At 27.0% G+C, this 26,432-nt stretch overlaps 4 protein-coding genes across 4 annotated transcripts in view; 1 reads left to right on the top strand and 3 right to left on the bottom strand.

Moving 5' to 3' along the window:
* Nucleotides 1-3,599: 3,599 nt before the first annotated feature.
* LOC132931656 (multifunctional methyltransferase subunit TRM112-like protein) lies at nucleotides 3,600-4,930 on the bottom strand. Its single transcript, XM_060997559.1, has 4 exons — nucleotides 4,502-4,930; nucleotides 4,291-4,392; nucleotides 4,085-4,177; nucleotides 3,600-3,830 (listed from the first exon to the last, which is right to left on the bottom strand). The coding sequence occupies exons 1-4, from the start codon at nucleotides 4,577-4,579 to the stop codon at nucleotides 3,735-3,737; spliced, it is 369 nt and encodes a 122-aa protein (XP_060853542.1). The 5' UTR covers nucleotides 4,580-4,930; the 3' UTR covers nucleotides 3,600-3,734.
* Nucleotides 4,931-8,213: 3,283 nt separating this feature from the next.
* Nucleotides 8,214-15,615, bottom strand: LOC132932237 (uncharacterized). The gene is made up of 3 exons (XM_060998511.1): nucleotides 15,326-15,615; nucleotides 10,830-10,924; nucleotides 8,214-9,662 (listed from the first exon to the last, which is right to left on the bottom strand). Exons 1-3 carry the CDS (start codon nucleotides 15,401-15,403, stop codon nucleotides 8,285-8,287), a joined length of 1,551 nt encoding a protein of 516 aa, XP_060854494.1. The 5' UTR covers nucleotides 15,404-15,615; the 3' UTR covers nucleotides 8,214-8,284.
* A 3,936-nt stretch (nucleotides 15,616-19,551) lies between these two features.
* Nucleotides 19,552-26,432, top strand: part of LOC132932229 (glycosyltransferase 25 family member) — a 65,669-nt gene continuing 58,788 nt past the window's right edge. Inside the window, exons 1-5 of the mRNA XM_060998502.1 lie at nucleotides 19,552-19,873; nucleotides 20,703-20,931; nucleotides 21,009-21,351; nucleotides 21,414-21,533; nucleotides 21,634-21,826. Coding sequence (XP_060854485.1) covers nucleotides 19,602-19,873; nucleotides 20,703-20,931; nucleotides 21,009-21,351; nucleotides 21,414-21,533; nucleotides 21,634-21,826 — 1,157 coding nt within the window. The 5' untranslated portion in view covers nucleotides 19,552-19,601. The remainder of the gene's footprint in view (nucleotides 19,874-20,702; nucleotides 20,932-21,008; nucleotides 21,352-21,413; nucleotides 21,534-21,633; nucleotides 21,827-26,432) is intronic.
* LOC132932230 (trace amine-associated receptor 4-like) overlaps nucleotides 21,868-26,432 on the bottom strand; it is a 36,849-nt gene continuing 32,284 nt past the window's right edge. The window contains exons 2-5 of the mRNA XM_060998503.1: nucleotides 24,403-25,051; nucleotides 22,757-22,925; nucleotides 22,421-22,678; nucleotides 21,868-22,259 (exon numbers count right to left, since the gene is read on the bottom strand). Coding sequence (XP_060854486.1) covers nucleotides 21,990-22,259; nucleotides 22,421-22,678; nucleotides 22,757-22,925; nucleotides 24,403-24,980 — 1,275 coding nt within the window. The 5' untranslated portion in view covers nucleotides 24,981-25,051 and the 3' untranslated portion in view covers nucleotides 21,868-21,989. The remainder of the gene's footprint in view (nucleotides 22,260-22,420; nucleotides 22,679-22,756; nucleotides 22,926-24,402; nucleotides 25,052-26,432) is intronic.

Raw genomic sequence — 26,432 nt, forward strand, 5'->3', positions numbered from 1 at the left:
ATTATTTTTAGTATTTATTGTAGTTGTAATGTAGTATATAATATATAAGTATTTTTATTGTTTTACATATTACATTTATTTACATACATTACATTTACGGATAGAGGATCACCTGTGTTTAGGGCAGATAATAATTCAGTGACTATAGACTAGAGAATTTCGGCGATTTAGATAATATTAGAATAAAAATTGTTTCATCATCCACGTATTATTCGTACCGCGTAGGTAACTATATTATTATTTTATTTAGTTGTCCCCTTACGCATCACCACCACTCATCACTTAATTTTATTATCAAACACATAGACTACCGCTGGCCGGCAATATACATTATACACACACGTACATATTATCCGATTTTTTCAATATTATATATGCAGTATAATGTTGATTCAGTTCGTATAACAGCACAAATTGTATTTTTATTTCTAGGTTCTTTATTGGGCTAAATTATATTGTATTATTATTTATTGGTACATAGTTTAAGTTGTTGTAAAGGTTTTTTTAAAATTATTTTAATACATTTATTATATTATGTGTGTAAAATTCTATACGGGATTTATTGTATTTTTATAAGGTGTATCCAATTATCACCTCCATACTTGCAGTAAAATGACTATTGACTATTATAATATTATGTACATTATTTTGAGCGCGAGTTTTTTTTAATATTAAATAAAGATGTGTATGTAGGTGGATTCGCTGACCAATCTGCGATCCATAAACATTTATACATCATTTTGTAATATTTATTTATTTAAGTTGTTATATACTATATGTTATAGAGTATAGACTTATAGTCTTAAAACCATAGAGTTCAATTCCAATAGCTGTTTTTTTAATCTAAATATTTACAATATAATATTATTATATCATAGACAGTTATATTTATTATTGATTTATATATTATATTGTATACTTATTATTATTATAAAATAATATACATAGGTATATTAAATAGTATATTAAATAGTATATAGTTTTAGAATTAGAAAAGAGTTGAATTTAAATAATAGTAACCTGAAGGGTATTATCTTTTATGTATAACTTAATTACTTTTTTTTCAAATAACAATTTTTTTTTTATGTATAACCTTTTTGAATCCCATTATTTTTTTCCTTACCTGTGATTTCTGGCGCAATTGACATATATCCAGGCCACTTACTACACTATTCGCAAATTTGTGCCCAGTTTCAGATGAGAAACTCATAAACAATATTACCCGGTTTTGAACACAGAACCCAAAAATAATTTTACAACTTTACAAGGGTTTAAACGCAAAACTCACAACCCAAAAACAATTTGATCCATGTTGCCATGTTGGTATCCCGTACTCGTAACTCGCAAACATTTGTATCCGGTTTCAAAAACAAAACCCATAAACCACCGCATTTTTTTCCCGATTTTGAAAGCGAAATACATAACCTGTAAACGATTTGTCCTACTTATTTGTTATCTCATACAGTCATATTCCTAGCCCGGATGCTAGCTCACAAACAATTGCCCTAATTACAGATGCAGAACTCACAAACTATTACACCCAGTTTTGAACACAAAACCTGCGCATAATTTGTATTATACATTACATTATAATTGTATTAGGATTTTAATACATAATCCGTTAAGTAGGTTCCCCAAAAAAATGTAACCTATTTTAACTCCCTATAAACTTATAACACGATGTGAGTATGTCACTAATAATTTCTCAGTACCTGCAGCCTCGCTTATTTCTTTAGAAGCTAATACACGCATTTAAATTCAACACTATAGTAAGTTGGAAATGGGCAAATGTGCTACGACTATAAACTAAAATTATTAATTTAAACCAATTAACACTTTCTTATCAAATGTATATAATATTCGATATTTATTTGCTTAGATTACCTATATAGCTATATATATTATGTATTAGTTACAATGTTACATTGATATTTGGATATTTGGTGTATACCTAAGTCATAAGACGTATTTTATACGCGAGAAAGTATCTTTATCAATATTATTATAGTCGACCGACGTTCGCGAGTTCTCGCTTACAATGTGGATTAGGCCTACTGGGGACACCACAATAAAAAAAACGCGCCTCGTGTAATACCTCATAAATAACACAGACGTTGTTAATATTGTTAATGTATGTCGTTTAACAATAAAGGTGGTGAGGAAAATTACACAATAACATTGTTATCTTACTATCTTAGTATTTAAGTACCAATTAAATAATTGTTTTATATCAAAAATGAAGAAACTAGAAATATTAACGATTTTTAATGTAGGTTTTACCATAGGCGTAAATTTGCCTTGTTAGAAGGGGGGGCTAAAATTATAAATATAGAACAGACCCGCGGAACTCCTTATGCCCCCCCCCCTAATTTACGCCTATGGGTTTTACCAGTGGCGGATTAAGCTATTTGCTGCCAACAAGCAAGAAATTTGCCGCCGTCTCAAATTATAATATTTATTAAAAGTAGAACTGCAATTTGCATTTAACATTGTCCATAATTGTCATTTGTACCTACATAATTTAAAAAATGTTTAAGGATAAAAATTTTAAATAATTAAAAAATATAAATTAATTGTCATTTATATATAATTTATTAAAATTTTTTTAATTATATATTATCAATGTAAAATTTTTAATTATTTAAAATTTTTATCCTTAAATATTTTTTAAATTATGTAAGTAGGTACAAATGACAATGTTAAATACAGATTGCAGCTATACTTATAAATATGTTAAAAAAATGTTACATAGATAAATGTAATGATTATATTTAATTGGTACCGGGGCTTTTTTTCCTAGATTCGTTCAGAGTTGGTTTAGTGTTAATTACAAATATGTTTAGATATTGTATAATATACTCTAAAATTCTATACAATACATGCAAGTAGGATGAAATGCTTTTGCTCTAGAAGGGTACCTATTATAACATATTGTAAGTGCTAACTTCTTTTAAAAATCTTAAAAAACACAAGTCAAAATCAATCGCTTTTTTTTAGACAACCATATCCATTTTTACATTTATGTTGTCCATGACTAAATAGTCCTAGAGACTGGAGGTTTTAATAAGGCTTAAATAAGCAAACATTTTTTTATACAATTAAAATTTTTAAATTTAACTTTGTTCATATTATACTATTAGTGGCTGACAATAGTTGTCCATAGCACAGAAGTATAAAAGTTATAGATATTTTAATATATATAAGTACATAACATTTGTCTCATATTTTAGTGTAGGAAATTCATTGATTACTGGTAACCTAACCTTATATCTCAGATTTTATTTTTATGCAATATATTTTTGAAACTGGCATCAGTACTATTGTATATTAAAGTCTATAACAAAACCAAATTAACAATTCTAATAGATAAATTTAGTAATACATTTTTATTTATAAAATTGAATATCTGACCTGAGATATAATGTCTATGAAGTTTCCTTCAATAATTTACAAGTTCTTAGTTTAATTTAACATTTTAATATACTTGGCATTTATCTTGAATTATAGTTCACTAAGAAGCGCTCATAAACGGTTTTAAATTTAAAATTGTATTTCTACTAAAAATACCACACACTTGTAAATAATATATTCTACACCACTGCTATGAAGTAATTTTATTTTAACCAACGGTACACAATTTTAAATCAAGTTGAATACATTATTTTTATTAAATCATATAAAACTTGGATGAATAATTTTAACATTAAGCAAAAAGTTAAATAAATTGATTATACTTAATCCTCATCTGACAGTAAGTTAGGTACACCATCTGATATTGGAAACGCTCTATGTGTTTCTGGACATATAAGTTCACCATTTATAATGTCTACCTAAATAAAATAAACACGTGTTGGAATATCAATAATTATTAATTATATAATAAAATAATTAAATAAATTGTATTTTCAAACAAAACTAATTGGTAAACTGAATCATTGTATGATTGGACCTTGATATAAATGTGGGTTATAAGCACTTTTTTATTAGGCCAATAGATAAAACATAATACTGAAATAATGCGTCTTAACTTAAAAAAAATAATAATGATAGTATTTAAGTATTAAATACATCAGTCCAGACTTACTTCCATGAGTAAATGGTGTACTTTTTTGAGATATTCTTCATCGTTTTCATAGTTTTTTATTAACTCTTCAGATAGGTCTTTGCCATAGCCAATCTGGAATAAAAACAAAAATAAACCCTTGTAAAATCAATTAATATCATGGTAAATACTAAATAGATGTTATTTGATTGCATAATAACAATGCTAAAACTACACAATGAACTTACTTGCTTAGCAGCATTTACAAAAACTTTCCAATTGATATTTCCTATTATTTTTTTCACAAACTCCTTATTGAATTCAGATTCGGATATCTTAATTTCTTTCGCCTGTCGAAAATAACGTATAAAGTAAGAACACGCAATATTACAATAAGGAGACAACGGTATTCAACAAAAGTCGACAACAGGGAATAAAAATAACAATGAAATAACTCACGATAATGCGAAGCGGATATCCTACTTTGACTCCTTCCAGACTTTTGGACGACAGCATATTGTGGGTAAACAGTTTCATAGTTGATGATCGCGTGGTGAAGCTTAGCGTATTGCAAAAATTAATTATAGAACAGCAGTCAGCAGCCGACAGTTCGATACACCAAGTAAAACGCTCAAAACGGTTAATGAATATTATGACTAATACGAGTACTTAGTAGTGACAAATAGTAATACACTAGTAACAGTACTAAGGAGCATGTGACTGAAATAAACTAGTAAACAGTGACAACACAAGAAAGCCCCAAATCAAAAATCGCGGATACCGGCAAGACAGCAATACTGCCAATACTACAGCAAGTATAACAGGGCACAGGCGCAGACGCGCAAGAGCGGCCACTCACAATATTATGTGTCACACATTGAAACATGTAATTAATGTAAAATCGTATAAATTTTCGTTTATGGATTACAGTATACGATTATTGTGAAACCCCCTTTCCTTAAAATAAATGGCGACACTGTTCTCCAATTGTTCCCACTAGAATTCCAATTTCAATTTATTAAGTCGGAAGTCCCTTAGTGGCATTGTCCAAATACTAAATTGTAAATAGTAAATTATAATTTTCACGATCATTATTATATTATATTATTATTTGATTTGATTTATAAATGCAATTGAAGATGAGGTTAGAATTAAATTGAAAGTTATTTTTAAAAATGTATGTTTTAATCATCCATGTAGTAATCTTTTTGACAAGACATTCATAGTTAATTATTATTATTATATTATACTTGCTTCAGAATGTTTAGCTACAAATTTTTCAATAAATCATTAATTTCTAAAAAAAATCGTAAATAAAGCAGTTTTAAAATATTTATGGTTTTTTTCATTAGTCAATAGTCTTCACACATCCTAGCCATCCTATATACATTCTTACGTAGTATTTATAATTAATAACTATAGTAGGTAGGTATCAAGGCTGGACAAGTTAACTAATTATTTAAACTCGTTAAGTTAAGTTAATACAGAAAAATGTAAGTTAAGTTTAAAGTTAAAAGTTACTTGTTGAGTAACTTAAATTTAACTTTTTTTAACTCGTTAATGCCCAGCCTACTAGGCATTATAAAATTTTTCATTGTAATCTTATTCTTTAAAAATGAACATTTTTATTTTTTTAACTTCGACCATAATAAATAATAATGTTCAATGTTTATATATTTTTAATGTATCTGAAAATAAAAAATGTTCAGATTTTCTGTGATCTGTGTCATAGGTACAAAACTAGAAAGCCAGTTGATGTACTCAGTAGTCAGTCGAGGTACCATATTATATTGTAGTAAGTTATTGTATATTTATAGTTTTATTATTCTAAGATTAATTCTTATAATCTTATCTAATACCTGTCACGGAAAATTAATATTAATTATACATATGTTATTATAGAAATAATATATTACATTCACAGTGTATAAACCGCTGCGGCGACTGTGATAAATTATTTAAAACTTTTAAAGTTGTCAAAATGTCAACAATAAGTCAATTTAGCCATTCGTCAATATTCCTCATAATATATATCACATATATTATGTGTTGACTGTTGATACTCGTCACTTAATACTCAATAATCAGTAATATTACTAACATTCTGTACCTATTTCTCTTATTTACTCATTATTCATTAGTCATTTCTGACTTCCCGTGATGAATATCGATGACCAACCTCTGCAGGTTGTACTTTGAAACGTTTTTGACTTTTTGGGTTTTCACCACGATTCCTTTATTTTTACGTTTTACCCAAATCCCGTATAATTTTAGAATATCAAATATTATAAATGATAGTATATAATATACTGTATATTCTACCACAGAATATTTTGTGATTCTAGTATTCTACTGTATGTCTGTATATGCTATATCATTTATACTATTTATAGTATTTGATAATATGAAGTGTTATCGATTATCGATCACTCGCACAAATATAAACATTTTAATCGTCTATACTCTATATTATAATATGCATGGTTGAAATATATATATACACAATATTTCAACCAAGATTATATGCTATTGCCTATTACTATATTATAGTAACACTCCATATCCGTGGTCGCTTGTATGACAACTATCGCAGTCGCAGTAGTGCAGTATTATCGTTAATTGCTATTATCCAAGTCAATTATTATGCTGTCGCGGTCTTACGAACCACGATGTAATAATGCTATAATAATAATATCGAAATAAAATATAAATACAACAAAACCAACTACCATCTACCAAACTATACTTGTATACTTGTATTATAGTTGTTTTGATCTATTTATTAGTACGTACCTACATTTAGGCAGTGTCGCAGTGGTATACGTTTACAATTTATAACCTTATATTTTTTTTTGAGGGGTGGAATGCCCAAAACATCCACCTCTCTTAATACGCCCCTGAGTTTAAGCAGTAACCTAAAACAATAGTTATAGACTTATAGTTCGTGGCATGATATAATATTATATCATAGTTCGTGGGTACTCGTGGTCGTGGATATTAAAAATATAACGTCGTCGCCTCGTCACTTCGACATTTGTGTTCGATTTTCATATTAATATGGTACGTTATATTATTCAATTATACGAACTTTCATAAACAAAATAAACAAAATAGATAAATTTGTGATGCACTTAACAGTTAACACTTTCTTGTTGAGTACTTGTCAGCCGAATGTTGTCAACCAGGGCTGGTCGCGATCGTCTATTGCGTGCTGCGAGTCTGTTAATACTAAATACTGACTGGTCAGTGCCTCAGTGCCCAGTGGTCTGACTGAGTAGTGACCACTGGACAGGTGTGTGCGGCTTAAATGTCGCGTGTTTACGCATCTCGAAAACATGAAGCATTTTCGATACATATTAATCATATTATGTGTTGGTCGTTTCAGTCTATTTTTCATTGTTTTACCATAAAAATAATAATCATACTATACGGCAAACAGATAAAAATGCGTTTTGTTTTGAGTATGAAGTCCATGTTTATATAATATAATAACTTGTATGCATATTGTACAACTAATTTAAGTGACATGTATTCAGTAAATGTTGATTGTTGATGAATTTTAATTAATATCAATTTTTATTGAATAAAAAAAAATGAAATGATTATGTACCTATTATATGAAATTTGTTATCGGTACACCCATGTAGGAATGGATAAAGATAAAGAATTATAGAAATCAACGAATTATCGAACTAAACTAGGTGGGCTAAACTAAATGTTGATAATTTAACTTAACTGTAACCATCTTAAAGGGGTTTAGGTTGGTAAATCTAAAATCAGAATTGAACGTAATTTTTAATGCCAACTATTAAAAATCTAATTATCAAAATGTTATAGTTTTGTAAATTGTAGTTGTAGATAATTATAACTCTATAATCGTGAATAAAGTATGTATTATAGCCTATATGTATGATGCATTGTATTGAAAATATAATGTATTTTAATTTATATAATTTATTTCCATATCTACCTTTAAATTAATGTTTTTATAATATTTAAAAACTATTTGAAAAACATGTATCGTTTATTAATAGAAAAAATTGAGTAAAATTCAAATACCTTTATACAAATTAATTTTACTGTATGTATAAAAAAATGTAAATAAGTAGCGCTTAAATAAAAAATGATTTAAATTTAGTTCTTAAATACAATTAACATTCATATATATACGTATATAGTACAAAACTAAAAATATTATGGTTATATTAACCACAATTTTTAAAAATCGGCGGTTCATTGAAACTACTTTAAAACTCCCATCCTTTGTTTTTTATATAACTCATTTGGATTTTGTTTTTTTTTTCTTTTATAAATATTTTGATTTTCATCAGACTTAAGATATGTTGAATCTTTTATACTATTTGGTTGTTTTTGTTGTATGTTAAAATCTATTAATTTGTTTTCAATTTCAGGTATGTTTTCTATCAAATTATTACAAAAATAGCTTGTCATTTTTCGGAACAGTTGATTGTCTTTTTGTTTAATAAATATGTCCATTGTTTGATTCATATCATTATGTCGACGAGATGGCTGTTTTGAAGTGTGATTATAAAAATAAAAGTTTTGTTTATCTTCGATCTGTTCCATTATATTTTCTTCTTTTTCGTTGCTTATATGTAATTGTTCAAATGTAATATTCAGAGAAGAATTTCTACTATAAGAAGACTGAGATTTTAATTCTAATTCTAAATCTATATCATTGAATTCATTATTAATATTTAATGAAGTGTTGATACATCTTATAAAATCTGAAAACATGTCCGGCTCTTCAATAATTATTGATAATTCTTTTTCAGTGTCATTTTGATAATTTTCCATGTCCATATTACTGTTCAAATGTGATTTATTAATTCCCATTAAAAACTGTCTATACTCAGGATCATTGTCATTATTAAAATCTAAAATAAAAGATGCTGGAACGATATTGAATTCACCATTAGATGATAAATCCATAAGCATATAATTTTCATTAGCCAATTTGTTGGTTTTAAGTTCTGTGACTGTAGCGTTATCGGGCATTTTGATTATTTCTTTAGATACTTTTTCTACAGGTTTCACTTCCTCAGTGAAAATTTTACTATTATTTGATGTTTCTTCTACCGGTTTTTTAGTTTTTAAACTTTTTAATTTAATCATATGAGAACTTTGTATTTTTTTTGATAGAATTTTGGGAGAACTAGTTCGTTGTATATTTTCCTTTTCCGAGACTGAATATATTTTATTAGAATCTTCTGAATTCTTTGAAATTCTTTTATCTGAACTTTTTGTAATCAATGAAGTTTTATTAAATATTTGATTTGATTTTTGTTTTAAAGTTTCACTTGAATTTAAATTCATGTTTGATTTAAGTATACTATTATGAACAGCTCTTTTATCTTTTAATACATTAGATGGTGTGATATTTTTTTTAGTATTTTTTGTTTTAAGTTTTGGAGGTTCAGGAACTTTAAAAACTGGCTTAGGTTGAATTAAATTAATAGTAATATCAGGTAATTTTTTTAACTTTGATATTATTTTATTGTTTGTATCATTGATATGGGTTATAGTTACTTCTTTTGAAATCTTTAAATTTAATGGAATTAATGACTGTTCTTTCTGATTAAGTACTAATTCTATTTTTCTAGAAAATCGTAAAAAAAAAAACAATTATAAAAACCACAATAAATCTATACAATTATAAATTATTAAAATATATTTTTTACACAATGTACTTATACTTTGATTGATATAATACATGACGTATATTTTAACTAATTTTAATTTAAACCTAAATTTAAATAAATATAAATAATAGAAAAATTATAGAGTATATCAATTATTATATTATTTAGGTAGATCATAAAACAGTGCATTGCATTACAAATAAGTGTTAACACTTAAGATATATGCATAGTAATTTCAGAGGGTGCCAAATTAATATCAACTTATTATTTATTTAATATTTCAGAACATCAATAATTTATTTATATTTTGATTCTGAGTTGATCGATGAATTATGTATCGATCTTACAATGATGTGTGCTCTTTTTCTGTTTACCATCACCCTTTGAGGCAGTAAAAATGCTTCAATTTTCAACAGAGAGTGATTTCTGGTATCAAAGTGAATCTAGTTGGTACTTTAGGGTCAAAAGGTTTACGAATAATTTTTTTATAATTCAGAAAAAAAATATAGGAAAAACGGAAATCTATTTTTTGACAAAATCAATTTTTTTTTTTTTTTTTTGTGTAATTCGAAAATGAATTACTGTAGGTCTGTAATTATTTGACATTTTCACAAAAAGTTTATACAATTCTTTATTAATTACTATAACATTTTCAAAGCGTTTTAGCAATTTTTTATAGTTTTTTTTTCAATTAATGTCGATTAGAAATTAATCGTTTGGTAGAAATGCTTGAAAATTTAATACAAGATCCTATAAATTGTTCTTAAATCTATATTACAATATTGAAAATGTATACACATTTTTTTTTTAATTTGCATTTGTAGTTTGAATTTTGACGAATTTTAATAAATAAGTAGGTACGTGTTTTATTCTTATAATATAAATAAATATATATATATATATTTATAGATACTTAAAATTGTAACTGTGGAAGTTGAAGCTGGTTTGAATATTTATAATGTATATAAATTATATCTATACATATTAATCTGGGCTTTATTATCTACCTATATATAATTATCATTATTCATTATACCTATTAATTATTTTTATGATTAATAAAAACCATATTTTAAAATTAGGTTATTCACTACCTGTGAATAACCTAATTAGTAGGTACCTACTTTATTGTATCTCGATCCATTGTTTTTGAAGAAACTTGTGACATTTTTGAGATTGGACTCAATTTGACTTTTGAGTTACTAACATTTTTACATATCTATATATAAATAAATAAATAAATTTAGGAAATAATTACCTTTGAAAATTGCATAACAATGATTTTACTACAACTACAGTGACGTCACGGCGAAATAATACTAAGTCGATATGATATATTGTCATAATGTAATATAGGTAATAATAATATAATATTATTTTATATACAATTTACAAGACATGACTAATTACTTAGTATGTATTTCTATTTATCCCCCCATTCACCTCAAATTAGACAAAAACCAATTACCTACTGCTTCAAGTCTATAGGTATTAGGTATCTATCTATACTAGTATACTTTTATATAATCAAAGGTAATACATATAATCATATACAGGACATATAGATTAATAACACTAGTATTACCTATTTATCAATAATATAACATAATATAGGTACCAGAAATTATATTATAGTACTTAAATATAATGTATAATATTAGACGTTTGAATCATACATAGTGATAAAATAATATAATAATATGAACATTATATATTTATTTTATTAATTCTAAATTCTTCAAGAAGATAAAGGGTATTACATTACTTAAATATTAATTTATAATATTATATATACTTATAATTAATTATGCGTATATAATAATGATATTTTATTCCTATATAGGTATTTCTTAAAAAATTAATATTAACAGCCGTTAAAGCATAAATACAATATTTTCCATCTACTTCATTACAAATCATTACCAAACCAAAGCACCCTTTACGTCACAAATCAAATCATAATCCTACATACATATTTTAATATACTAATAGTCACAAGAATAGCCACTTTGTTTATAGACTCTTTAGCACAAACCATCCAAATCCTTGCCCGTAATTCAAACATCATGCCAGGTAATTCACCGAAAAGATTAAGGAGAAACTAATATCGAGATTTAGCTTATAAATTCAAAAAAAAAATCAAGTCTAAAGTGTTATTCCTGGGTAGTGGGTAACTCCTTTTAATCAAATTAATTATTATGTCATCAATTAAAATATCAAACATTAAAAAAAAAACTCACGGATTATATGTTTTTCAATAAATAAAAGAAAAACATTTTTTTTTTTTTTTTAGAAAATTTCAGTGTTTATTTATTTATATAAAATATAATAATGTATGTAAAAGGTTTCAGGTCTCCACGGTTGAATTACAATAATAATTAAAATTATTACTTTATTTATTTAAAATGACTTCATTATTTCGTTCAAATTTGAATTTCAGATGTTTATAAAAAAATGTGTGTGTCTATTTTTAAAATTTTTAAATAGCTTTCAATAATACTTTTGAGGAATCTTATATTAAATTTTCAAACTTTTTGATCGGGCAAAAATTTTCGTTTTTTTTATAAATTTGATTTTTACCTGTCATTAGTGTCATTCATTATTGTAAATTCAATAGATTTATTCACAATAAAGGATGTACGAATATATGAACTTTTGTTTTCTAACTGTATATATGCTTAAAATTACTTTGTGCATCAATCATATATTATATACATATTATATAGATTCGTGGATTCGTCTATAGATTCTGAGCGGAAAGGGGGTTTTTATTTTATCTTAACTTTCAACATTGTCTCATTAAGTTAGTTTATGGTAGAGGTTGATAGAGAGAAAATATATAGTATTCGACAAAATTCATTTTTATATTCTAAGCGCGGAACGATGAATGTATTGATTTTACAATGTTTATTTTTGTGCCTGAATACACTATTTATTTTATAGTATAGAAAACATAATTCGATATTATAAGATCTCACTTAAGTTCGTCTTATAGGCTGTTATAGCTATATCTATTTGAAAATATTAAAAATACATTTATATAACATTTTTTTATGCATTCTTAACTAAATAACTCGTCAAGATTACAAACGTTTATAAGCTATTTCGTAATAAAAAAAATAAAATCTTCAATTTTTAAACCTTTTAAGGTTTATTAATAATTTAATACAATCGTTCTCATAAGTAAATAATACTGTAATCAAAACTGCATCTATATAGTAGATATATAAGTATAATTTTTTTTTATACGGTTGAAATTTAAATTTAAACGAAAAATTACTTATATAAACGATGAATAACGATGTTCATTGTATTGTTACAATTTAAAAACATAAAATTTTAAGGACTAAAAATTGTATATTATGAGTTTTATTTTACGCCAATGTCATAAACAAAATATGTAGATTAATTTTAAGATATTACCAATATATTTATTATAACAAACTTGTTGGGTCACTCTGTATATATAATGTAGCAGCAGTATCGTATATATAGGGGGGTTTAGCCCCCCTGAAATGTATGGTTGGTATATGGGCATTGATTTTGATTGTATAACTAATTGGAATTTTAGAATGGATATTTTTTAACCCCCCTCCCCTTATATTAATTTCTATATGCGCCACTGTATTTATATCATAAACCTATTCATACTAGCTGTTTTACAGTAAAGTTCAAAAGTTAATAACAAAAATATATGGTATTAATAATAGAATAAATACAAATACGCAATTTTTCGGCAAAAATTAAATCAAAATACATAGATCGGTCATCATGATTATTCATGAATGAAATGTAATTAGTAATTAGTAATTAGTGATATAGGTTGACAAACTATCTCCACTATTCACTAAAATCGTTTTTTATGTACAGTGTTATATAATAATATATATCATTTTTTTAAATTTATATCATATTGAATTCATATATTTTAATTACTTATATTATACTATTACAGTAACCCTAACCCACTCGATTTCTAATAACTGTACAGTAGAACTACGCGGTATCCACTTGCTCGCATTTTTTTTTCTTAATTTAAAGTAACAATCATAAAGATTTAAATTTTCACTAAATATTTATGTTAAAATTTTCTATAGACATATTATTTTTACTTTATATTAGCTACCTATTTATAGATATTTGGAAATTGTCTAATAACTTTTTTTAATTTTGTTGATAACTTGTTTGTTTTACGTAGTTAAATATAAGTTAAAATAATTCATAAAAGTTTCATCATAAATTGTTTTTAATGTAATTTAAAAATATCAAATGTACGATTTGTTTACATTAATTTGAAGTCCAAATCTTGGCAAAATTATCAAATATTTAATATTATATTAAAAATATTAGTGACTTCAGAGAGTTTTCTTAGTTTAAAAGATATTGACGGACGGACTAATTTTAAGCTATTTATACTATGAACTTATTTAAATTATTTTACTTGTAGGTCGTTTAGGATTTATAATTTAGTGAGCGATATATTTAAAATTTTGTATTATAAATTATGTATTATTTTTGGTAAAAATGTTGATAATTTAATTCAATTGTATTACTTTCAGAACAATAAATGATTAATAGTAGGTACCTAATATAAATAAATAAAGTATACAAAATATTCTTAGTAGTAGAGGCCGGCAGTCTCCTTTCAGAACCGTAAAATGATATAATGATGTTTCATTGAATTCAAATTTATCAAATTATTTATTATTATATAGATGCATCTACTCCAGCGGTTCCCAACTTTTTTAATTGTGCGAATCACCAATTTTGTAAAAAAATCTTTGAGGCCCACCTTTATACGTAAGCATATATATATATATACAGCAGTTATTAGAAATAAAATAATAAAATATTATTATAACCAGAAATATTATTAGGTATACTAAAAATATGTAATCCTATTATTTTAAATATATATTATTTAATATATATAATATTTAATATTTTATGGTTTACGGCGTGGGTTGGGAACTTGAACTACTCATTAGTTCAACGACGAGATATAATTGAAACCTATATTATACAGAAGACCTGCAAGTTCCTCGGTTTTTCTATCGTATTGTTACTATCTAATATCTTTAAATATTAAAATCGTTTCACAAAAGGTATTTTACTTTACAAATCTATTGCATTTTTTATTTTACATAATGTAACAAATCAATCCACAATAATTAATAATTATTAAGCTTAATACTTAATATATAATATTATCATAGTTTTTGAAACGAATTGCATTTTAGAAAATATTAGCAATATTAGTTTCTATAAAAACAAAATTTAATTAATGTATAATACCTATACTATAATTACAGCGTTTCCCAAACTGTGGTCCGCGGACTCCTAGGGGTCCGCACGTATACCGGAGGGGGTCCGCGAACGTAAATAATTAAAAATACACAAAGTAAAGCAATAAATTAAGTATTATTATTTATTATTGTTTTTAATTTTAATTTTTATTAAGGGGTCCGCGATCATTTTTATTATCTCGAAGTGGTCCGGCAGAGAAAAAGTTTGGGAAATGCTACGCTATAATATATTATGGGTATATACTATATTATAATAAATAATATAATCCATTAGCTTGATTTTATACATATATTAAACAGTTGTGCATACTTACAGGAACCGGTATTATCGATGGTTTCTGGCTGTTTGTAGGTCGCACCACTTTGGCGTATAGTTGATTTTTGTTGGACATGTTAATTTCTTGCTGAGTATGAAAAAAAAATTGTTAAGTATTATACAAATCCAAGATGTTTGAAAACAACCCAGACGACAAAGTGATTAGATGTTTTGACTGAATGAGACCGAAACTACAGAGGACTGCAGCGATCGAATATCGAAGTCCGAGAATGATGACGAGAAAAAAATAAAATGGAAAAGCTTGGAGTTTGGATTATCATCCATAGACTAAATTATAAATGATTTACCTGGACGATCGTCTATTGGGTCATGAGTGACGGCCAATCACATTGCGAAAAATTATAAAGGGTCTTTGGAGAGGAATGTTTTGCAAGTAAACGGAGAAATCATCGATGAAACCTACCTACATCGACGGAAGATGGATAATTTTATTATTATTCATGTTTTGTATTTTTCTTTCGATTTTTTCCGAAAAATCTAAAAGTGATAAACTAATAACTATTGACGTATTTTCCGTGTATTACCTATTAACTATATAACCAATTACTTGAAATAATATATAAACATGATCTATAGGAATAATAATATCTATATATATATATTGTTATAATGCTATTAATATTATTATATTACTAGAGAAAAGACTCATAAATTTGCATACTTATTCTGGATAACTTTATTGTATACAATAAATTAATAATATATACGACAAATACTTACTCAATATATTGTATTTTTGATCAAGTATTCAAAATGTTTAGTGCATATTTTTTAATATTTCGACATTTTCGGGTTTAAAAGACTTATTTTCGATTATAAAAGCATACTTAAAATGTTTAATAGGTACCTACATATTTTGATAGTTTAACCAAAATCATGAACTTAAGTAAATATTTCTCATCAACTACGAATTTGTCATAAAGATGATACTAAACTAATTTTTATCTTAATGGTTATTGGTTAGTAGATTAGATTAAATGTGCCTTGTCTATATTATTGTTTTTTAAATATATAAGCACATAGAAAATTGACTGAAGTAAAATAGTTAAAATTAATTAAAATAAATAAAATATTTAAGGAAAAAATGTAATTTTATAGTGTAATATAGGCAAGTAAATTTTTTTAGGGCATATTTATAACTACATATTTTTAATTTTTTTATGTAAAAGTGCATATTTTTAAATGCATATTTGATGATTTTTTATTGCGTATAGAATTCCTTGTTCTAGTTATTATGAATAAATAATGTTACTGTACCTGTACAATACAGTACGTGTAAGAAGTTTACGGAAAAAGCCACGGGGAAAAAAGCTACGTAATTAGTTGGTGATAAATTGATGACAGAAATTTCAGATATACATATGTATAGATACGACTGAAATGACTAATCTTTTTTAATGGAATGAGCAACAGTCGTGTAAAATCTGCGCAATAATTAAGACTATTATTTTATTACTGTAAACGATTCATATTTTTGTATTAATACTTCAAAATTTCAAATTATATAACTAAATAAGTGTTTTGATTCCGTCCACGCACTATTGATTGAGTTCCGAAGAGCGAACTTACAACGTTACTTGAAAATATAGTAGAATCCGTTTAATGGGGACACCACATAATGATGGGGACAACCGTTTAAATGTTTAATAAAGACAAATAAGCAGCGTCCCGAACAAATATATTCCTTACATTAATATACATCGGTTTATTGGGACAGTTGGATAATGGGGACAGATTGATCACCGCCCGATGTGTCCTAATTAAGCGGATTACCTACACGCCCACGGTACTAACCGCACGGATGTTCATAAGTTATGAATCATAACGCAGTTGATTAAAAATACAATAAACCCATTTCGGATTTCTCAGATTAGTCTATATATATTATATATTATTAATATAACTTGCTACATGTCATACTTGTCATAGTAAGGACAAATCCCCTTTATAACATGTAAATTAATTAATTTTTATAAATCTCTGTTCTGTCTATTTATTCTATTATAAATTTATAAATTTATAACTATATAATTATGATAATATAATATATCATTGTAAAAATATATAAATTCCAATGATCTATGTTGTGGTACGTCTTACTATTTATAGAAAAATACAATATATCTATTATCTACAAATCTAGAATATACCTATGTATTTAACACGTCCAAAACTTAAATCCTGCAGTCATGGCCTATACTCTATATATAACTATATAGTATATAATATAATACATGATGGTATGTCTGTCCGTCGTCCGTGTTACTAAATAAAGTTACAATAATTGAAAGGGTTGATTTATATAGATTATAGGCCGTCCATTATGGTATAAGTACATAGCTATTCGATACGACGGAGCTAATTTATTACATTTTTCATAAATAATATATTATATAAATATAGCTATGTAAAATCAATGATTATATGAATACTATATATTATTATCGCAGTATTATTTATTACGCGAGATGGGTTCGACTTCATTCTAAAAGCTTTTCATAAGCTTCTTTGCTGCAACGTAGTAACATATTTTATTATTTTAATGTTAGTTATAATGACGTTAACAAGGTATAAAGTATAAACTAAATAAAGTATCTACCTAATAAGTTCGATATTGTTTACAAAGTGAATCACTATTATATAAGCATAATCATCTCATTTTTATTTAGTAATGCATTAAAATAACTGATTTTTAGAATTTTTAATTACCTATAGCTATAGGTATCTATTAAGGTATTAACTAGTAAGGACTTATTTCAATTAATTAGATTACCTCTCTTGTACCTACTGAGGCAATACAAACATCATTATTTCAAATGAGTTATGAGAACCATACATTCTTACTGTAAATTATAAAGCAGATAGATTATTGATGATTTTAATGGATCTATATGAAAAGTTGAACGAGTAGTATCAAATTATTACAAATTATATACTAATTAGGACAATAGTTCTTAAAAATTATTACAAAATTATAAAATATAGATACTATTTAATTTAGTTTAGGTACCTCTTAATATTTATGATAATTTTTACAAAATACAACATGTTAAAAGATTAAAAAGAAAATTAATCACAATAATTTTAAAATTATCCCCGTATAATTAGTTAATGTAATTATAGCTCCTGTTTTCCACATCTATTGGCTATTATTTACTAGTATTATCCTTACATTTTAGTACACAATGTTAAAATACTCGATAATTACTCGTTCGAATTTTGATTTGGACACATCAACATTTGAAGGGAAAGTAAGTAACTATACTTGGCTGTAGTGATAGTAGGTGATGTCGGCGTTGAGTCAAAATCATTGAGCAAAATACTGTAATATACTTATGTAGTTATGTGTTAAAAACTGCAGAATTCAGTGATAAATCATTTATCATTTTACACAAAATACGCGATTCTGTGTGAATATTACTTATTTACTTATAATTAATAATAGTATTCAGCAAAAAACATTTTACGATAGATTTATATTGATATTATAGTAATTTATTATTAAAAATTTGGTAATTTGATTTAATTTTGATCGTTATTATATCTATCATTAATATTAAATTAATTTCAAAAAAAAAATTTGATTTTAATTTTGTTCATGTATTGTTGTGGCATCAATAGGCAATAGCGTTAAATTAATTTAAATGTTTTGAAAATGTCATTATGATATTGCAGTGTGCCAGTGTCTATTACTTATAACTACAATAATATACAAACAAGTTTCAAATTTTCATGAACAATATATTATATATTTTTTAAATTTTAATTAAAATTAATTAACTAAAATCGTTATTTGTGGTATATTTTTGTTATAATTATTGGAAATTGGTTTTGTCAGAAAACTGATTTTCGTAATAATTCCCATTTTCCGTTATTAATATTTTAGATATTTTTATTTAGATTTATTTATTTTTTTATTTTTAGCCTCTAAATACCAACTAAATTAAATTTACTATCTCAACTACATCCTGTAAGAATGTTGAATTTTTTGTTTTCAAAGCAGGTTCATAATTGTGATTATTAAATCATAATTTGAACTATATCAAAATATTAAATAATGAAACGCCAAAACGACCATCAAATATCAATCTACTCGGAACACTCGCATTAGCGCTGCTGCAGTGCTGCCGCGCCTTTTCCGGTTTTTCGGAGAAATTTGTTATCAATCACTGTCGTTATCAGTCGTTCATTATCAATCGCTGTTATCAACCGGGGACCGGCGGTCACTTTCTCGGTTACATATTCAACATCTCATGCCGGATTGGCGCCATTCCGAAATTGGCAGCCAAACCGGGCTGGTTCGATTGTTCCGGAATTTCTATTTTACTCGCGCGATGTCCGCGTTTATGGTTGCGTGGATGACGTTTGTGACATTGCTGGCGCTGGCTTTGGGATCGACCGTCGATGACCGCAAGCCTAACACCGTGTTCGTGGCCATACTCATACGGAATAAGGCTCACACACTTCCATACTTCTTCAGTGCTTTTGAATCTCTTGACTATCCCAAGGACCGAATGCACCTGTGGTGAGCTATTGAGTTATTCAATGGATAAAACAAACCTCTGTTGTTTTTTCTTTAAAGTGGTTTCACTTTAACGTTTTGAAATTATCACACTAGTCATCGAATAATAAAGCATAGATACGAGTAATCCTGTGAATTGTACTGTCTATCACTTTTAATTTCCATTATTAACAAATCATTGTGATGTACTCTTTGTTTTTCATACTGTTCTCTTATAATGCGCATATAGACAAAATAATAACGACAGATTTATTACTGAATTTCTCAAAACTTGCAAAATGTGATAGAGCAATAGTATTTAAAATATTTTTTATTTGCTAATACTCCAAATATTAATGTTTACATTAATTATTATGAATATGTTTAAGACACTGAAATCAAAGAAAATTAATTTTCATTACTAATGCATTATTTTTTCATTATGAACACACTGTGATATTGAATAAGTAATAATGTAAGAACTTGTTATAGGTATTAGATAAATAAAAATTATAAAAAAAAGTTTGGTATGTAGTGAGAAATTACATTCGTTTAATTTTCTGTTTAAATTAATTTTGATTTTCTATTTAGCAATAATTTATTTTTAAATATCATAAATTAAAGATTTATTTTCCCTTTAATTGTTTTTAAAATCAAAAATAATTTTATAAATGTATTTTTTTGATCAATTTATAGAAAGGTCTAAGAAAATATGTGTATTATGGTTTCAATAATCTTTTAAATTAATGATTTATTTAATAGGAATATTATAGAATATAAAACTAGATTGTTATCTAATTTTTAAAATATAAAAGTTAATTGCTATATGTTTATTATATTTATTGTTTTATAGGATTAGGAGTGATCATAACATAGATAACTCCATTCAAATTTTAAATAAATGGTTGAAGACATCGGGAACAGTTTACCATTCAATTGATGTTAAAGTAGATAATAATTCAACAAAGTATGATGACGAAAGCGGTCCAGCACATTGGCCACATTCTAGATTTCAGCATATTGTACAGTTAAGGGAATCTGCTTTAAGAACTGCACGAGAAAGTTGGGCTGATTATATTTGGGTAAATAATTAATAATTCTAAATAGATTAATAAAAATAAATATTTTATTCTTAATGACTTAATTTTTGTACTAATAGTTTTTAGATTGTGATGCGTTTATTATCAATAAGTCTACTTTAAAACATTTAATTAAAAAAAACTATCCAGTTGTTGCTCCTATGTTGAAGTCTGATGGATTATATTCAAATTTTTGGTGTGGCATGACTGACAACTATTATTATAAGAGAACTTCTGATTATGCACCTATAGTAGAAAGGAAAACTAAAGGGTGCTTTCAAGTACCAATGATTCACAGCTCAGTTTTAATAGATTTAAGACTTCAGATCACTAACTATTTAACATTTAACCACAGTTTATTGTCTAACTACATGGGACCTGTAGATGATATAATTATATTTGCTATGTCTGCAAATTTTTCTGGTTAGTTGTTAGTTATTTTTCTTTTAATGAGATTTAAATTTATATATTATTTTTTCGATTAGGTATTCCCTTACACATTTGTAATGATGAAATGTATGGCTTTATAACTATACCACTTGAAAAAGATAGTTCTTTAGAAATGGACATAAGTCAGTTGACAAATATAAAATTAGAAATAACTGGTAAGGATCAGTATTTTAATATTTTTTGGCGGTAAAGAATATAATATAGTATGTATATCCAAGTACAATAGTAATACATTTCTATCTCAATATTTTTTAGTTGATAATGAACCATTACAAATTTCAAGTAACTTATCAGATCTTGATTTACCAAGTGCACACTTAGACAATATGGGTTTGGACAATGTTTTCGTGATTAATTTAGCCCGAAGAACAGAAAGACGTAATCGTATGCATTACTGTCTTAATGAACTGGGTTTAAATGCAACGTTTATCGAAGCTACTGATGGAAGGTTAGTAATTTAATTCCAGAATTTTTAAATAATATATTATATTATCAATATTATTATTTTAAAAGGTAAAACTTAAAAAATAAACAGTTTATTAAGAAATAAGTAATAATGGTCATTTATATAAATAATAAACATAAAAATTTACACAGAGTTAATAAGAATCTTAGAGATATGTCACCATGCTTGGTGTTTCATTTTTTTTTTGACAACTACTAAAGTTTGTTAATTCATGATCATTATTAATATTATCTTGGTTGATTTCTGTTAAGTTTTCATCTTTATTTTGATGAACTGATATCCTGCATATGACTGTTCTTCTGCTTTTTGCTGATGATCTACTATATTTGTATTGGTCAAATCCAGCCACATCCATTTCATCGTCAACACCGCATAATTTTTGTTTTAGTGTACAATACATTTTACGTATTGCTACCTAATAAAAATATAAATACAAACTTTAATACACTAAAATTAGTAAAATTATATTTTGACATTTGATTTTAACTAAGTATTCAATAATTAGTTTGCAATTATACGATTTAATAAAAAGGTAAATTTATATTATAAAAATATTCAATAATGAAAAATATTTACTTGAATTTCTTGCATTCTTGCTGCATAAATATATGAGTTTACTGCAGATTTAAGAATTACGAGACAATTTGTCGCGAAGTATGTATAAAACTTCACGGTTAAACTGCCCCAATCCGGTTGAATTATACAATCAGTACATATCAGGTAGTATTGTAAGCATGCTGGCATCCACCCAACTACAACACTTCCGACAATTATTAACGTAGTGTATAGCGCCTTTTCGTTTTTACTCTGTTGTGATTCCGTTTGTCTGCGTACCTACAGCATTCACATAAATTTGCGGGTATTATTAGATCAAAAATGTAAATAACGAATAGCTGCATTTTAATATTTTACTTGATTCGGTTTATTGAAATGCACACTGCCACTCTGTTTGTACAGGAGACGAGAAGCTTGATGTTTTTTTACCAATATAAATATGTGATAGTACACTATTCCCATAATGGCAAGAGCAGCGAAAAGTACAGCTGAAAATGTACTTCTGAATTTCGATTCTTTTAAAAAACTGAAAAAAGTATATGATAATATTATTACAAGATTTTGGTATTATGTAAATTGTAGTGGATTTCGATTTTATTTGTATGTATGGTTAGGGGGGGGGGGTGCAAAGGCTTTCATAAAACTATCTATAACATATGTAGTTTACATAGTTTTTTACAAAATCTTAAGAAGATACTATAGCCCCGAATTTGTAGTGTAAAACACACAACGGAGAACATTGATTAATTTTTCTATTTGAGTCTTAGAGGAAAAACACATGTTAGTATGTTACACAATTTAAAGTGCACAAGTAATATTTTGGGGATAATGTCATAACCATTATTAAAATAGATCATACAATGATAAAGTTATACCTGTCCAAAATATTATTTTCTTTCGTGTTTCTAATCAGTGTTTTTGCTTTAAAATTGCTTTGTAGAAGCAGTTTTAGTAGCCCATGTGTACGTTCATATGTTTTTAATAATTTTTCTGTATAATTTCGTAATTATTACGAAACGACCAACAACTGTAATGATATGAATTTAAGGATAACATTTTTATTATTATTTTTTAAATTACTTATATGAAATTAACTCTTTATTATTACTGGTGGCAAGTCTTCTTAAGGCTAAAAGTATGTACTAAAAGAATTCCCCCCACCAAATCATTTGGATTTGCAACTGACGAGTAGTATATTTGATTCATCGAGTACTACGTAGACAACGTAGTATATAATATTAGAAAACGCATTATGTATTACACTCGTCACAAAAGTACCTTTTTTAGTAAATAAGAATATAAATGAAGGTTAGATTTTATCAATTGGTTTATATTTTGTTTTCTTGAAAAAAAAATACGTTGTATACGAACGTAATATATTATCCTCACCATTACCAACAAAATATGTACAGGAAAGTCATTGAAAAAATTATAAACACGTTGGTTCTGCCACCAAGTGTCAAAAGAGAATTTTAGAAATAATCTTATCTTTATGAAGTTAGCAGCATAATCATAAAAGAAATTTATGAAATATGTCCAATAAATTTGTTAATAACTTGTTGGAATTTTTTGGAATATTCGAGTACTCTTAATTTTTGTTAGACATTATATTTTCGCCGATATAGTTTTTTCATGTTTGTGTTTCCATCAAAATCGGGGAGTAATCTATTAATGAAAAACATGTTTCTTCATGTTTCACATTTGGTGAATATATTTTATATTATGTACCTTCTATAGTAATAATAGTGCTGCCAACGCAATGAGGGTAACAATTGTCTACATACAATTCATATCATTGTGTAAGACGTGTCGGTAGACTTAATCCGAGAAAATGGGAACAATAAACCATTATAGCGAATTTCATTTCTTGTGATATAAGCAGGCGAAACGCATTAGAAATGTATAGAAACTTTGTTGAAAAAGCTTGTTGCAAAAACAAATGGTTGCTATATTGTTTACTGCTGTAGCTCGGTGTAGACTCGGTGGTCTCGCAAAATACTTACTCGATTAGCTTACATTGAGGCGATTGGAACGCCTGGCAAGGTATCATGTGAAAGTAGGCGAATAGGAATGATGGCGGTAACGTCCATAGGAAGAATAAGAACACGGTAACGGTGCCGTGCGTAACGGTGGCCGGGTAGTGGAGCGGCCGCAGAATGCCGATGTAATGGTTGAACGCCAACATGATGAGATGGCCTGCCGTGGTTACTATGGCACCTAGCCGGAGTGCCTCCAGGCCCAGAATGGTGCACATATCCATTAGGTTCACTTGGAAGCCCACTGGCAGCAGGCTGTTGAATGTATGTCCGAGGCCCAATAGGAACGACGTGTACAGATCAGTACCGGCCAGGCTGAGGCTGATGTACAGAGTTGGCGACAGCGGCCTCCGGATCCATATCACCGACAATAACAGGATCACATTGAATATTATCGAGAATACACACAGCAATATTAACACCGGTGTGAAAGTGATGTACAGAAAGTGCGAGTATTCGTTGTCCAACGTGTCCTTTTCCCATGTGTTGTTCGTCACCGGTTCCGTGTAGTTGCATCGGTCGTTGATGCTGTTTGTCGTCTCCATTTCGCGCTCTGTAGCACTCACAGAAGTTCCCCGGATCACCGACGACGTGAATTGTTGATCTGTTCCCGGGTCTGCGGAAATACATCAATCGATTGAATGGTCGTCATTTCTTTAACCACTACAGGCAAAGTCGGATCAAGAGGACGCAACACTCGCTTGTGTTGTCTCAGTCTTAGGTTAGGTAACGGGAATTTTATTGATATTTTAATTAAATTATCATATTAACTTGATACTAATTAAAATATCAATAAAAGTCTCCGAGTTGCTCTAAATAATGATCTTCACCTTTAATTATATTATTGGACAATTTACTCTATATTCTAATGTTAAAAACAACAGACTAAAATGGATTATTATGAACGTCAAATTGTCTACTTATGTTGTACACGTTAATAATATGGAGACAACATATGCGTGGGTGTGATGTTCTCTTAATATACCGTAACCCCACGTACATTAGTAAGTAGATATGAATGTTTGTAAAGGAGCTTCTGAATTCGAATTGCCTATTTTTTCTGCATTCGTCAATCTACAATGTGTATGTACAATACACGGCAATAAATAATAATCTCAGTTCTATTAAAATAATGGTGCAGAGTTTATCGTTAAGCCGACTTTTAACATAGCTTAGTCTTAGTAGTTAGTACCTATATCCTATATTATCATATATTCATTTTTTTTTATGTAATCCGTGTATAATATGATTATACCGTTTAATATTAATATAATTTTAAGTTTTAACTTAATTCCTAGTGTCTGGCTAAATAATCAATTTAATTCGATTTTTTTAATGTATAGTAAAATATTTTCAGGCAATGGCAATACAAGATACAGTTAATAATGTATAAAAATATAATTATATAAATAGTAATATATACCTTAAATACCTTCAATAATAATAATTGATATGATGAAAAAAAAAAAAAAATTACAGTATAATAAAATATATTGTGATTTTGTGTATGGAATAAATAAAAAACGTATAAGCATATCATTCGATTGAAAATCTCGTTCATATGTTTTGTTATATACGATGTAAACAGTAAAGGCATGTCTTAGTGTAAGAGAACATCATAAATAAAAAGTATTTCGAACTTTTTGGTTTAGAAGGATCTCTGATAAATTCAGTTAACGGCATTAAATTAAGTTTTTAGTTTAGTTAGATACTGCACGAACATATTATATTCATGGTGAATATTTTTCATCTTAGGAAATAAAGTTTTCTCACAAATGTGTTCCCATACGAGCGATTCGTTTAACATGTTATACTGTTATAAACATTCATAAATCATTGTATTTATCAATTTGTATATTTTAAAACTGGTTATAAAGTGAATTTTTCTATATGGATATGAGTTTCACACATAAAATTAAATTGTCTTATTTGAATTTTCTGGTTTATTTATTATAGTAATGTCAAAATACGATTAATTTTGTACGTGCGCATTAATA

Source organism: Rhopalosiphum padi, chromosome 1 (genome assembly GCF_020882245.1).
Source record: "Rhopalosiphum padi isolate XX-2018 chromosome 1, ASM2088224v1, whole genome shotgun sequence".
In the NCBI taxonomy this organism is placed as follows: domain Eukaryota; kingdom Metazoa; phylum Arthropoda; class Insecta; order Hemiptera; family Aphididae; genus Rhopalosiphum; species Rhopalosiphum padi.

Excerpts from the sequence above, each read along its gene's own strand:
- LOC132932237 (XM_060998511.1), bottom strand. The coding sequence starts at position 15,403 with ATGTCCAACAAAAATCAACTATACGCCAAAGTGGTGCGACCTACAAAC. Across the intron at positions 10,925-15,325 it reads CATCGATAATACCGGTTCCT|ATATGTAAAAATGTTAGTAA; the intron begins GTAAGTATGCAC and ends ATTTATATATAG. Across the intron at positions 9,663-10,829 it reads ATGGATCGAGATACAATAAA|AAAAATAGAATTAGTACTTA; the intron begins GTAGGTACCTAC and ends ACGATTTTCTAG.
- LOC132931656 (XM_060997559.1), bottom strand. The coding sequence starts at position 4,579 with ATGAAACTGTTTACCCACAATATGCTGTCGTCCAAAAGTCTGGAAGGA. Across the intron at positions 4,178-4,290 it reads TTGTAAATGCTGCTAAGCAA|ATTGGCTATGGCAAAGACCT; the intron begins GTAAGTTCATTG and ends TTTTTATTCCAG. Across the intron at positions 3,831-4,084 it reads TACACCATTTACTCATGGAA|GTAGACATTATAAATGGTGA; the intron begins GTAAGTCTGGAC and ends TATTTTATTTAG.